The sequence below is a fragment of the Sminthopsis crassicaudata genome, chromosome 4 (assembly GCF_048593235.1).
Source record: "Sminthopsis crassicaudata isolate SCR6 chromosome 4, ASM4859323v1, whole genome shotgun sequence".
NCBI classification, from domain to species: Eukaryota; Metazoa; Chordata; class Mammalia; order Dasyuromorphia; family Dasyuridae; genus Sminthopsis; species Sminthopsis crassicaudata.
In genome coordinates, this window is record NC_133620.1 from 9,652,738 (window position 1) to 9,664,872 (window position 12,135).

The 12,135-nt window shown below is 41.9% G+C and overlaps 1 protein-coding gene across 5 annotated transcripts in view; it reads right to left on the reverse strand.

Annotated features, from left to right (window-relative positions):
* The window catches only part of SGIP1 (SH3GL interacting endocytic adaptor 1), a 280,603-nt gene that overhangs the window by 62,764 nt on the left and 205,704 nt on the right, over positions 1–12,135 (reverse strand). For 3 of the 5 annotated variants that reach the window (XM_074265712.1, XM_074265710.1, XM_074265711.1), the window contains exons 13-15: positions 11,523–11,615; positions 7,340–7,414; positions 3,869–4,324 (exon numbers count right to left, since the gene is read on the reverse strand). In XM_074265712.1, the coding sequence (XP_074121813.1) occupies positions 3,869–4,324; positions 7,340–7,414; positions 11,523–11,615 (624 nt within the window). The remainder of the gene's footprint in view (positions 1–3,868; positions 4,325–7,339; positions 7,415–11,522; positions 11,616–12,135) is intronic. The other 2 variants (XM_074265714.1, XM_074265713.1) reach the window with 1 other exon arrangement.

Genomic DNA, 12,135 nt, shown 5'->3' on the forward strand with positions numbered 1-12,135 from the left:
GTGATCCCAATCCTTATTTCCACGGAAATTTTTGAGAACTCCATGTTGACTCCAAGCTTCCTCACCTAGGATCCCATTCCTTGTATCAGTGAAACCATGGGGCCAGTCCGTACCGTGGGCCCCAAGGCACCTTTGCTGATGTCTGCTAGCTGATGCTATTTCCACCCTCCACTTACATTTCATTCAATTTTGCATGGGGTTGAGTGATGTCCCTAGGTGTCTCCCCTGGGAGAATGTAAGCTCCCTGAAGACAGTCTATTCCAGCTTTATGTTTGGAAAACTTCCTCAGTGTCTGCTTCAGGAATCGGAACTACAGATTAACTAAGTCTTAAGATAAATGCCTATAAATTAATTGAGTCTTAAGAGTTCTGTGGCTAAGGAAAAATGATTTAATCAGTGAGGATTGTTTCCTCCACAAACCTTTGTCCTAGTAGAGTGTCTCATGTGAAAGGACATTTGTCACTTTGGGACTGTGTCTAATAATGAGTCTCTTTGTATTTTACTAGGATAGTCCTTGAAGATAGGTGTGTGATCTGTCACCGGCTCATAGAATCATAAATTTAGAGCTAGAAGAGATCTTTGTGGTCATCAAGTCCAACCTCTTTATTTTACAGATGAGGAAACTGAGTCTGAAAGAATTTAGAAGTTTGCACAGATAGTATGTATCAGAGGTAAAATTTGAATCTCTTCCCGACTCCAGGTCTAGATCCATGCGATCTACTCTACCATGATGTTTGCCCTTTATCTTCACAGTCTTTCTATTTTGATAGAACCTGCCAATGAACCAACACGCATATATAAAGCCCTACTATGTGCTACATTGTGCTAGGTAACTGAGGATATAAAGCAAAGAAGGAAACAATCCTTCCAGACCTTACACTAGGCTTGTTTGACCTCCAAGAGCCAAGCTTCTCTTTCGCATCCCCGTAGCCCCACAGCAGCCGATGATAAGAATCACAGTAACAAGTTTCTTCTGGAAAAAGTCCTATCTCCCCAGAAGGCCTTTACCAATGGCTTCCTTTCCTAGTTCTGACAGTGCTCGTACATTTGCTCATCACCTGCTACCTTCCTGAGGAGTTAGGTGAAATAAACACATTGACATTCAATTAATTCTTGTTGGAAAAGTATGTGTGTGTGTGTGTGTGTGTGTGTGTGTGTGTGTGTGTGTGTGTGTGTGAAATCAAATGCACTCAATTATACTGTCCTAATGTCGAGCAGCATGCATTTCAATCTTTAAAACATGAGGCTGGATCCTATTGCTTTAGTTGAAAATTTACATTTCTGTCAGCTCAATGTATGTTGCATCAATAAAAGATTAAGGAGCAAATAAACTGGGACTTAATTAAGGGGATAATGGAGCAAAGTTTTATTTATTCATGAACTTCATGGGATCCGCTCAATATCCCACTTAGCAATGCTGTTCCTTAATAGCACCAGAGTAGGGCTTTTTCATACAGCTCAATGATTAAGAATCAATATTTTTTAATGGTAATAGTTTTTCAGATAAAAAATAAAGAGGAAGCTGGACTTCCAAACCCTTCCACGGAAGGATGGCCAAAGCCTAATCTCAGTCAACACCAGAAGATCAACATGGTTCTTTACACCTTGGTGGGCTCGCGGCAGGAGGATCTGAAGAGTGCCTCTAGGGGACTAGGAGTCTGACCTTGAACAATGCTCCAGGAATTCACGGAACAAAACCAGGTTTTCCCATTTATAGACTCAGCGATTTGCTCTGAGCTTTAAAATGGGCTTCATGTCACAACGGACCCTTCAAAGTTGTTATGTAGCTACTTAAGCAAGACAGAAGCTATGTGGTGTAGTGGATAGAGTTTTGGGTTTGCAGTCACCAAGACCTGAGTTTGAATTCTGCCTCAGATACTAGCTGTGTGACCCTGAGGCAAATGATTTATTCTTTTCCCTCCTCATTTTTGTAATTTGTAAAATGAAAATAATAATAGGCTTTATTTACTTCACAGAGTCATGAGGATCCAATGGGAAAGCAGTTATAAGTGAATAAAGATATAAATGAGCTTATCCTAAAGGTCTATGTGAATGGGAGGTATTATTATTATTAAGAAAATTCAAAAACCTTGCTATTTTTAATGGCCCTAAGACTGATAAAATGCAATCATAATTTTGAAAAAAAACTAAAATTATTATTGTGGTATAGAGATACCCCATGGTGTTCTCACCAGGATTCTATTCACTTTAATAAACAAAACAGTCCTATTTGGGGGTTCATCTTGTTAAGAAAATGGAATTCCAACTCCTTTCCCCATCTTTCTGCTTTCTGATGTCCCAATCCCAGAATCTCAGAGATGGGGAGGGATCTCAGAGTCTGGCTTCTCCAACTGATGCTTGAATCATTAGGGCCCTCCTTCACCCCATACTCCCCATGATAAGTGGTCATCCAATCTCTACTTGAAGAACTCCAATTAGGTACCACACATGGCCTCTCAATGAAACTCCTTGTCTGGCTCATCTGTCTTATCTATTCCTTATGTCAACCCTAGATTTCCTTCTCTGAAATTTTACCCTTTTGGTTTCTATTTTTTTCTCCTACAATAAAGAGGAGTTTGCAAGCAGAAAGGACACTAAAAGATACTTGTGAAAAGAAGCTGAAACAGTCATTAAAATGTTAAAATTTGAGTGGATGGACCAAACTTCCCACTCCCAACTCCCGACCCCCACTGCCCCCCGGGACTAAAACTTAAGACACATGATGAGCCTTTTAGAACACACTGAAAAAGATGACCAATCATGTCATCTTCTATGAGGGAGCTCCTCCACAGAACCAAACAACATGGAACATTCATGCGCGCACACGCCACAAAACGGACCATGGAGGCCAGCTAGCCAAGCTCAAGCAGCAGTGGAATGGGGGAGGTGGACAATATGCATTGCAAAAGAAATCTGCTCTATCCAGAACAAGCAGGAGAAATTCTTCTATTTTTTTTTTCTGTTTGGGAAGCACAAAATAAAATTTCTTCAAACTTAACAACCACAATTTAACCCAGATCAAATCCGATGCTCAATTTTGCACGGGAATCTCAAAAGATTTCATTGAACTTTCCTCCCCTGTGTAATATTAATTGTTATCATTGCTTGTTAAATATTCAAATAATTTTTTTTATTCTTTTGGAAGGAGATAGCTTGAAAAGTAAAGGTGTTTAATAAATCATTTGTCCTATCCCCATTCCCTGCAATTCTCTTTTAATTATTTTTTCTTCTTGATTCAGGAAAATGCAAGAGGAATGAGAATTAAAAGACTCAGGGGATTGAGTCCCAAGTCTACCACTGACTAGTTGTATGACTTGACTACCCAACCTCAGTTTTCAGCTCTATCAAATGGGGTAAAATGTGGAAATTATTACTTAAAAGGGTGTTTGTGAGGACCAAGCAAGAGAATGTATGCAGTTGTCTTTGTAATCATAAAGTACACAAAAATGGGGACTGGCATGACTATTGACACCCACAACAGTAATGGCTGTTGTAAGAAAGGCTTAGACTCCTATGGGATCTACTTGTCAAGGAAATCATGCATTTGTCAGTGAGACGTTGCTCCCACTGATAACTGTAGCTTTCCTTGAGGTTGGTGACTTCTGAGAAAAGACAGACACTGTGTAACGGCAGATCTCGGATATGGGGTTGAAGGAAGGATGTATTTATAAATTTGACTTGGACCATGATGGAGGGCACTCGAAATGGATACATCCCTGAGGCACAGTACACTCCCCCCAAAAATGAAAAAAAAAAAAAGGCCGATGCTCCAAATGTATCCGATGGGGGCTTTGGGGGTCTCGCTGACATGGAAGCCACAGCAGCCACCAGCACACGGGCGCACACGCACACAGTCAGACAAACCTACCGCTGGCGGTTCCCGTCCCACTGCCTGAGCTGGGTCCGGGAGACGAGACCACGGTCCGGTAGGTGGGTGGCGGAGGGGGAGGCGGTGTCGCTCTCTGGCCCAACCCAAAATCTTTAGGAGACGCGACTGTTTCTAAATTCTCATCTTTCCCGAGGGTCTGCTCAGAAAACTTCTTCTGAACCTCTTCTAAATCAAGTGGCGATGGAATGCTGCGTGGAGGCTCAACAGCTGGGGAGTCACTGGGGTTGTCTGACCCCAGGGGTGGGGATCCCACCTTTTCCCTTGAAGTCAACTCTGGAGTGACCCGTTCCGGGGAAGCATCAGAAAAATTGACCCACTTTTCTTCCGTGTTAACGACCACAGACTTGGGGGATAAAACGGGGCCAAAAATGCTGTCCAAATCACTGATGGATGGTAGTTTGTCACCTTTGACCTCGGGGGCAGTCTGCTCATTTCCTGTGGTCAAAGGAGTTGGTTTAAAACTTTAACAATGAGCTTCACCACTATCTCCTATGTGGGGTTGCCTCCTCCTACATGCTGGGCTCACCTTTTTTGGAGCACGACCTTTTTTAAGGGGGCAGGGACCAAATTCGGGATTTCATCAGTGCTAAAAGCAGAAACTTGAGAAGTTAAATGATCTATCCAGAGCCACATAGCTGTGGGCTATCACTGAACCTTGGTCTCCCTGACTCAGAGGGCAGCCCCTTACGGCCCACTGTCTCATTTCAGTGATATAAATGGGAATGTCGTCTACGTGTTGAATATTTAAGATTGGGGGGGGGGGGAGACTGGGAAGGGGGAGGCTCCTGCCTCTTCCTCCTGAGTCCCCTATTTCCCTGGGATATTTGGAATAAGGCACAGGAAAGGCCCCTTCTTCATGATGGGCATCCATACCTTCCTTTCTTTAGAACAGGAAGCATGTCTATACTTCATTGGACAATGACCAGTTTCATTATTTTGGGAAGGCGATAGATATGGTGAAGCCCCCTGGATAGGAATGTGCAGACTGAAGGGGAACACATGGGGAGGGGGACTTGAACCAAAGAACCAGTAGAAAAGTGTGTGTTGCAAGGAGAGTGTGTACCATCAGTAGAATACTCATTGACTTATCTGATATTTATAAACTATTTGACCTTGGAAGACCATTTAACCTCTGCCTTAGTTTTCTCATCTATAAAATGGGGATAATAATGGAGATAATAGTAGCACCCATTTTAAAGGGTTTTTGTGGGGTTCCGATAAAGCATCTAGCCATATAATATTTCAGAAAATTTAAAGTGCCACAGAAATTTTATCCATTTTAGATTTTTAAACATTTCTCATTTTTACTGCCCACATGACCTTGGGCAGCTGTCCACTTATCCTCTCCCTGGGCTTCTATTTCTTCAGCTCTCAAATGTAGGGGTTGATCAGCAGACCTTCGAGGTCCCTTACACCTCCAAGGCTAGGGTTTTATGATATCAATCCTTACGCTTACGGTGGCAGTTTGGAAATCGAGCCCAGCACCTCCCATTGAAAAGTAGGGCACATGCCATCTCATCTTATGCTAAGAGTCTCTTCCACTCAGTTATTTAAAGATCTACGGCCTACTCAACCATGATTCTTGGACCAGACACAACAAGTCCCGAGTTCACATAAAGGGATATTTACACATTTACCTCAATGACTGGGATTGGTGCTGATGATATATTGAAAACATATATTTCTCAGGGATATTAGTCCAGTTCTGTGTCTCACATGGGAAATCCCAAACTTATTGAATAAACACCTACTCAAGAATCCTTTACTATTTATTTCTTTTGCAAGTCTAATCTGGGAAAAGGATGACAGTTATTTACTGGAGCCATGGAAAGCCAATGAAGGAAAATTCAGTTTCATTTGGATTTTTTTCTCCTATCTATCACTCTGGCTTTATTTATTTATACTTATTATTATATTACTTATTATTATAATATTATATAATATTACTTATTTCTTTATACATTCATCTACTTAATTTATTTCTTTATCTAATTCTCTGACTTTAACACAGTAACACTCCAACACCTCCTTCTCTGAGAAATCTATACCAACAGTTTTCTTGGAAGTTTGGTCTTATTTTCAAATGATAAAACCAAAGAAGGTCCAGTTGATATTGTGAGTGACCTGTCCAAGGTTTGTGAATGAGTCTTTGGGCAATGGACCTTGGCAAAAGGGAGGTAGATTTTTTATGTATTCTACAGCTTTGATAGATAGAACACTAGATGTAAGGACAGAAGACTTAGAATCCAACCTGGCTCTGCTCCCTATCCAATGTATGACCCTTAATCCCCTGGATCTCTCGGTCTTTTTTATCAGTAAAACTAGGAAGCTAAACCTGTTAGCCTCAAGTTCTAAATAGTTTGAAAAATAAAAGTGGGATTCCAAAGCTTCTAATGCTTTAGATAAATAGACAATGATCCTTGACATTTATAATTCTGTCTCCGGGACATTTATTGAGCTACTAGATGAATTTTAGTAAGTGGGGAAGGAGGGAGAAAGAGAAGAAAAAAGGATTGGGTTTGCAAAAAATCCTTTCTTTCTAAGAAACACAAGTTAATAGATGGTCAGTTAGGGAGCCTATCACAGATTGGATTCACTGCTCTTATTGATAAATGGTCAGCTCTTTCAGTTGATTGAGTTTATGGGCTGCACAAAATGCTCCAAATGAAGCTGCATTGGAATGAGGTGGTTGATGGGGGACTCCAAATAACCATAGAGCAGCTGCAAACTGAGAGTTTGACCAGCCAAAGCCCAGGAGACGTTTCATGAAGACACGGCATTGATTAAAGTAGATGAGATATATAGATCTGTGTCGGCCACGGGAGTTACAAGGCCTCCCAGCTTCCCCTGATGTTGGCCGTGATTCAAGGCCTCTGATCTGCTGGCCTTGGGATACTAATTATTTCAAAAACGACTGGGAGAAAGTCTTTTACTATGCACGTTTCCTGAGAGCTCAGCCATTCCCCAAGCACATCCCTCTTCCGTCTGCACATGACGGGTTTAAGTCTGCTACCAATCTTACTGGCTTTTGAAAAACAAAACAAAGTCTGGGTCTTAGGAGACCTAATGCAATTTTAAAATACCGACATGGAAACAAAGGAAGCTGGGCATCCAATTAAAACATGCTCCCTCCTCCCTCTTTTGGAACTCAGATTTTTTTCAAGTATTACCAGAGAAAGCATTCTTTCCCTCTTTCAATAACAACAAAAACAGAAAGAAAAGGGAAAACATTAATTTTTTAACTGTATATAATTTCCTATTTTGAGGGAAAGCCAAACATTAAAAGTACAATTTCACGTTGACAAAACACACAATGTATACACATTCATTCTTGTCACCCCAGGCATTCTGATACATCCAGAAAACATATGCTTATTTTTTTTAAAAGAAGTCAGTGTTCTAAATTACTCTCTATTCCTAAATGAGAAGAAGTATCTCTTTTCAATTTACCTGGTCCCACTGTTAAAGGAGAGCCGGTTCGGGGTGGGGTAGCTGGTACATTTTTAGGAGGCAAAGGTGGAGGTGCTGCAAAGAAAGAAGTTCACCATTAGTGAGCAACACAGACACCAGAAAATCAGAGTACTTTATGTCTCAAAAAATGGGTTTTAGGTGCAGCTTGTTTTTGTCCTTGGAGAGAGAAGCAGCTAATGTTCCTGAACATAAATGTTTCAAACAGAATCATTTCACATAGGAAAGGGTAGAATGTTAACCTTGTCCATCCCCTCTCAGATTACTGCTGCCCACACAAGGTCAATGGAAAGTGTTGGAGTGGGGGCCCAAATGGCAAGGAAACACTGCAAATGACCTTGGGTCTCCGACGGCCCCAGGAACTGATCAAATTCCATATTCATTTTCTCATGGACTTTGCTCCCCTAATCACTGACTCTGAATTCGAAGGGACCTTCACAGTTGACTAGTTCGACTCATCTCCCCAAAGGAATCCTCACTACAATGCACTTGCTGAGGGACCACCATACCTTTGCTTGAAGACTTCCAGTCAAAGCAAATCTACTTTCCCAAAGGCAACCCATTCCTCTTAAGGGAAAAACAAGAGAATAGAGGGCCGACACACAGATAAAACATTTGTGATTGTTTACTATGAGCTAGCACAGTTTTAAGCACAAAAAGTACAGTCCTTCCCCTCCAAGGACTTACATTATAAAGTGAGAAGGCCATAAATAAAATGAATCTGAAAAGTGGAAGCTCATAAAAGTCCTAGGGATTAAAGGGGACAGAGCAGAAAAGTCCAGAATTAAGAAAGGAGTTAAAAGTGAAGTGAATATGGATAGCTTGGGCACCTCCTGAAATAGTGGTCCAGGCTAAGGACTCCCCAATCAGAAGAGATGTCCTCAGGGGGTGGAGAAAGATCTCACAGTAAAGAACCTGTCAGGTACTCCAGTGATTTATTATCCATGTTGGAAGATTCTTACAACATATAGTCATTGACATTGCTCTCTGACGCCCGCTGTGGTGTGGGGGGTGAGCCTACCCTCTCAAAGGCTATGACAGGGGAACAGTAACTGCAAGTTTCTAGCCTTTCTTCCTCTTTGGGAACCAGCCCAGCTAGAGTCCAAGAGGTGTCACCGGGAGATTGGCTACCAGGGAAGGAACCGGTTCTGGTCCTGGTAATTCAAAAAACCGCTGAAGGCAGGAAGGGATTTCAAGCTACAGGGATTGGATGAATCACCTGTGAAGCTGAAAGAGTAGATTCTTAAATAATCCATTAAGGCTGGATACATAAGCAGAAGGGAAATGATCTGAATCTGGTAAAGTCCAACCTGATCTGGGAGCAGACTTTTAGTCATTCTGTCAGTCTTTGACATTAAAAAAAATATCAGGTGAGTCCCCTTTCCACAGGCAGTCATTGATTCTTATATATATGCAGGATAAATGGGATAAACAGCAGGAGCTTGTTCACTGATTCACATAAATATATATATATATATATATATGCATATATATATCTCAAAATATGTACAGAACAAATGGAATAAACAGCAGGCGTTTAATAAATGCTTATTCATTGATTATGTTTCCTGCAAAGTAGAGTCCTATTACTGAGCTCTAAGCATGCTCTCAGGCCTTGGAGATTCTGGGCTGGAAGCTCTGCTTTTCCATCTTAGGTGTTTTCCATTTCCAGTATTTGCAGGAGAACAAGGGAGCCAGGGTCATTCTGGAACAGCAGCAGGAAAAGACTGTGACAGCAGTTTACCTGGATCCAGTTGCAAGCTCTGAGCCAAAGAGGTTGGAGATCATAGAGGAGAGAAGCAGTCCCTGACCTCCCACTGCCAGGTTTGTCACTGACCAATTCCAACCAATCCGGGAACTACTCGAAGATCCTGTAGATAAGCTCTGATGCCTGTTTCAGTTGTTTGCAATGGACACCTGTCCTAAAGTTTAGTTCTGGGACACAGCAAGTGACTAATAAATGCTGGCCGACTCAACTTACATTCCCATTTGGACTGCTGACTTCTGCTTTCCCTCCTACTTTATTTCAGGTTGGCTCAGACAAAGGAGAAGAGCAGATGGAACAGCTCCCTTGACTCCCAGTGGTTTTGGTCTTCCCTTTCTCCCAGGGACAAAGCTAATTTCATCTTGCAGATGATGGCCACTAAACATTTACAAAGCACCTACTATGTGCAAGTGCTGATAAGACTTAGAGCTGAAGCTGACATTAAAGACCATCATCATCTCATAGGAAAGGAATGTGCAGCCCAGAGGAGGCTTCTGGACACAGCTTTTAACTTATTGACTTGATTTGGGGCATTGGAATATTAGGTAGTTAGGGCGGCCATGAGCATGGCCGGAGTAGCTGAGAGTGTCACGTAGCTCCCTCTGTCAGTCAAGGCTAGCTTTCCACCCTCCCTGATGGAACCTTTCTCTTCAGTTTAACAAAACTCAACAAACATTGTGCCAGACCCCAGGAGATGAGGGTCTAAGGATAAAAGCCCAAATGTCCTTGTCTTCAGGGAGCTTGCATGCTACTGAGAAGAAAAGATCCAGGTCAGTGAATAGAAGCTATGTACAAAATTAATTTAAGACAACTTAGGGTATATATATATGTGTATATATATATATATATATATATATATATGTGTGTGTGTGTGTGTGTGTGTGTGTGTGTGTGTGTGTGTATGTGTGTGCAGGGAAGCTGGATCAGGAAAGACCTCGTTTAGGAGCCGGCAGGACTAGGTTCTGAAGGGAGACAGGGAGCAGACATGAGAAGGGAGGGGATTTCAGGCATAGAGCACAGCCTGGGTAAAAGCAAAGAGGTGGGAGATGGAGACCAGTTTCCAATCAGCTGGTGAAGAGCTGCTGCTTCTCCTGAGGATTCTCATCTCCACTCAGTGCCTCCTTTTTCCTTTCTTTCCCAGTCTCAGTTCTGAAGAAGCAGCGGACAGATTGTGAGACTGCCAGTATGATGGCAAAGTTCTGGACTCTGCGTGCCACGTGGTCACAGAGATCAATAGGAGCCATCCCCAGATTCGTGAAAGCAGCCACTTGTTTTTGGCTTTTGAGCATCAATGCTCAGCATGGAAAGCGGACTGGAAAGACTCAGTCCTCTGTTGGTGCTTGTGGCCTGTAATTGGAACGGGTTCCCTGGGAGGCCACGGCCTGACCTCCCAGAAGGCATCTTCAAGCAAGGGTTTAGGTGCCCCAGAGACAGGATTCTTGTTCTGGCACAGGCTAAGCCAGCTGGCCTCTGAGCCTAACATTCTGTGATTTTCCTTAGTGAAGCTGTGAGACTTGTGGGCCTTGTCCAGCAGCTGAATCTTTAGTCACTGGGTTGGGACAGACTTAGTGTATTGTCTGTGCTCTCTGGGGTATAGCAGGTGAAGTCAGAAAGCTCTGGGTTCGAGTATGAGTCTGTCACTGTGGGATCCTCTGCCTCATTTAGTCTGAGTGTTCCTAGGTCAGGGCTTCTTAGACTTTTTCTCTGCAGGAAGCCCTTTTGAGAAATTTTTATATCTATATATAGATATATAAAATAGGTATACAAATCAGTTTACTGTTAATAAATCATAAAGAGAATGTACTTTAAAACAATTCTTTGGCAAGTGTTTAATTTTACACCATTTATTAAAGATGAAAGGAAATCTGCATACTAATGAGCTAGATGGGCTTGTTTATTTTTCATATAGAATTAAATCTTGGGGGAGATGTTTGATTCTTTTTATTGTTGCCATTTTTTTGTGATCCCAACACTCACCCTATGGGGTTGTAACCAATAGTTTAAGACACTTTGCTCTAGGTACACTATGAGTGTGAACTGTGCAGAAAGTACAGACCTGAGGGACTTCCTCACATGAGGAAAACTGAAGTCTATTTCTAGCCCAATCCTCCCTAGACCTTATGGTGAAACATCACTGCCCTGGGGCAGAGCCTGGAGCTGTCCTCAAGTCAGTGGACACATTTCCCACGTGTTCTCCCCCTTACCTGCCCAATACTGACCAGGGGCGAGGAAATCCTTTTCTACGCTCAGGGCCCATGAAGCTAAAACCCGCCTCAAATGGCACACAGACAACAGAAAGGCAGCAACAGTAGGTAGCTCAGGAGCTCTGACAGATGTCCAGTTTCTCTGAGCAGACAGAATAGTAAACGAGTCACATTTTTCCAGACAAACTTAACTTACTTCCAGTGGGAAAAGGTCGTGTTAACTTTGGAGACTCGAGGCTTGGATTCACTGGTTGGACAGAACCCCATATCTCAGGCTGATCTAAAGGAACTGGGGACACAAAATGACAAGTTATGCAGGGAGGGTCTAGACATGAAAATCCCAACACTCAAATTCCCCAATTTTCTTTTTCAATTAATTTTCCCTCAGGACTAATTAACTTGAAAAAGTTAATTTTTATATTTTATTAGATAGATAGACTATATGCAATGCAACCCTAATTCTAGGTCCTGTGCTCTGTCCCTTATATTATATTGCTTATCTTAATGTATGCCTTCAATTATTACTACTACTACTATCTCTACCATCACTACTACTACCACCATTACTACTGCTGCTACTGCTACTACTACCACTACTACCATTACTACTACTCTTACTATAACTTCTATAACTACTATAACTACTACTACTACTATTACTACACTACTACTACTACTACTACTACTACTACTATTACTATAACTACTACCATTATTACTACTATAATTTCTATAACTACTACTACTACTACTATTCTATAACTACAACTACTGACACCACCACTACTACTATAACTGCAACTACTACT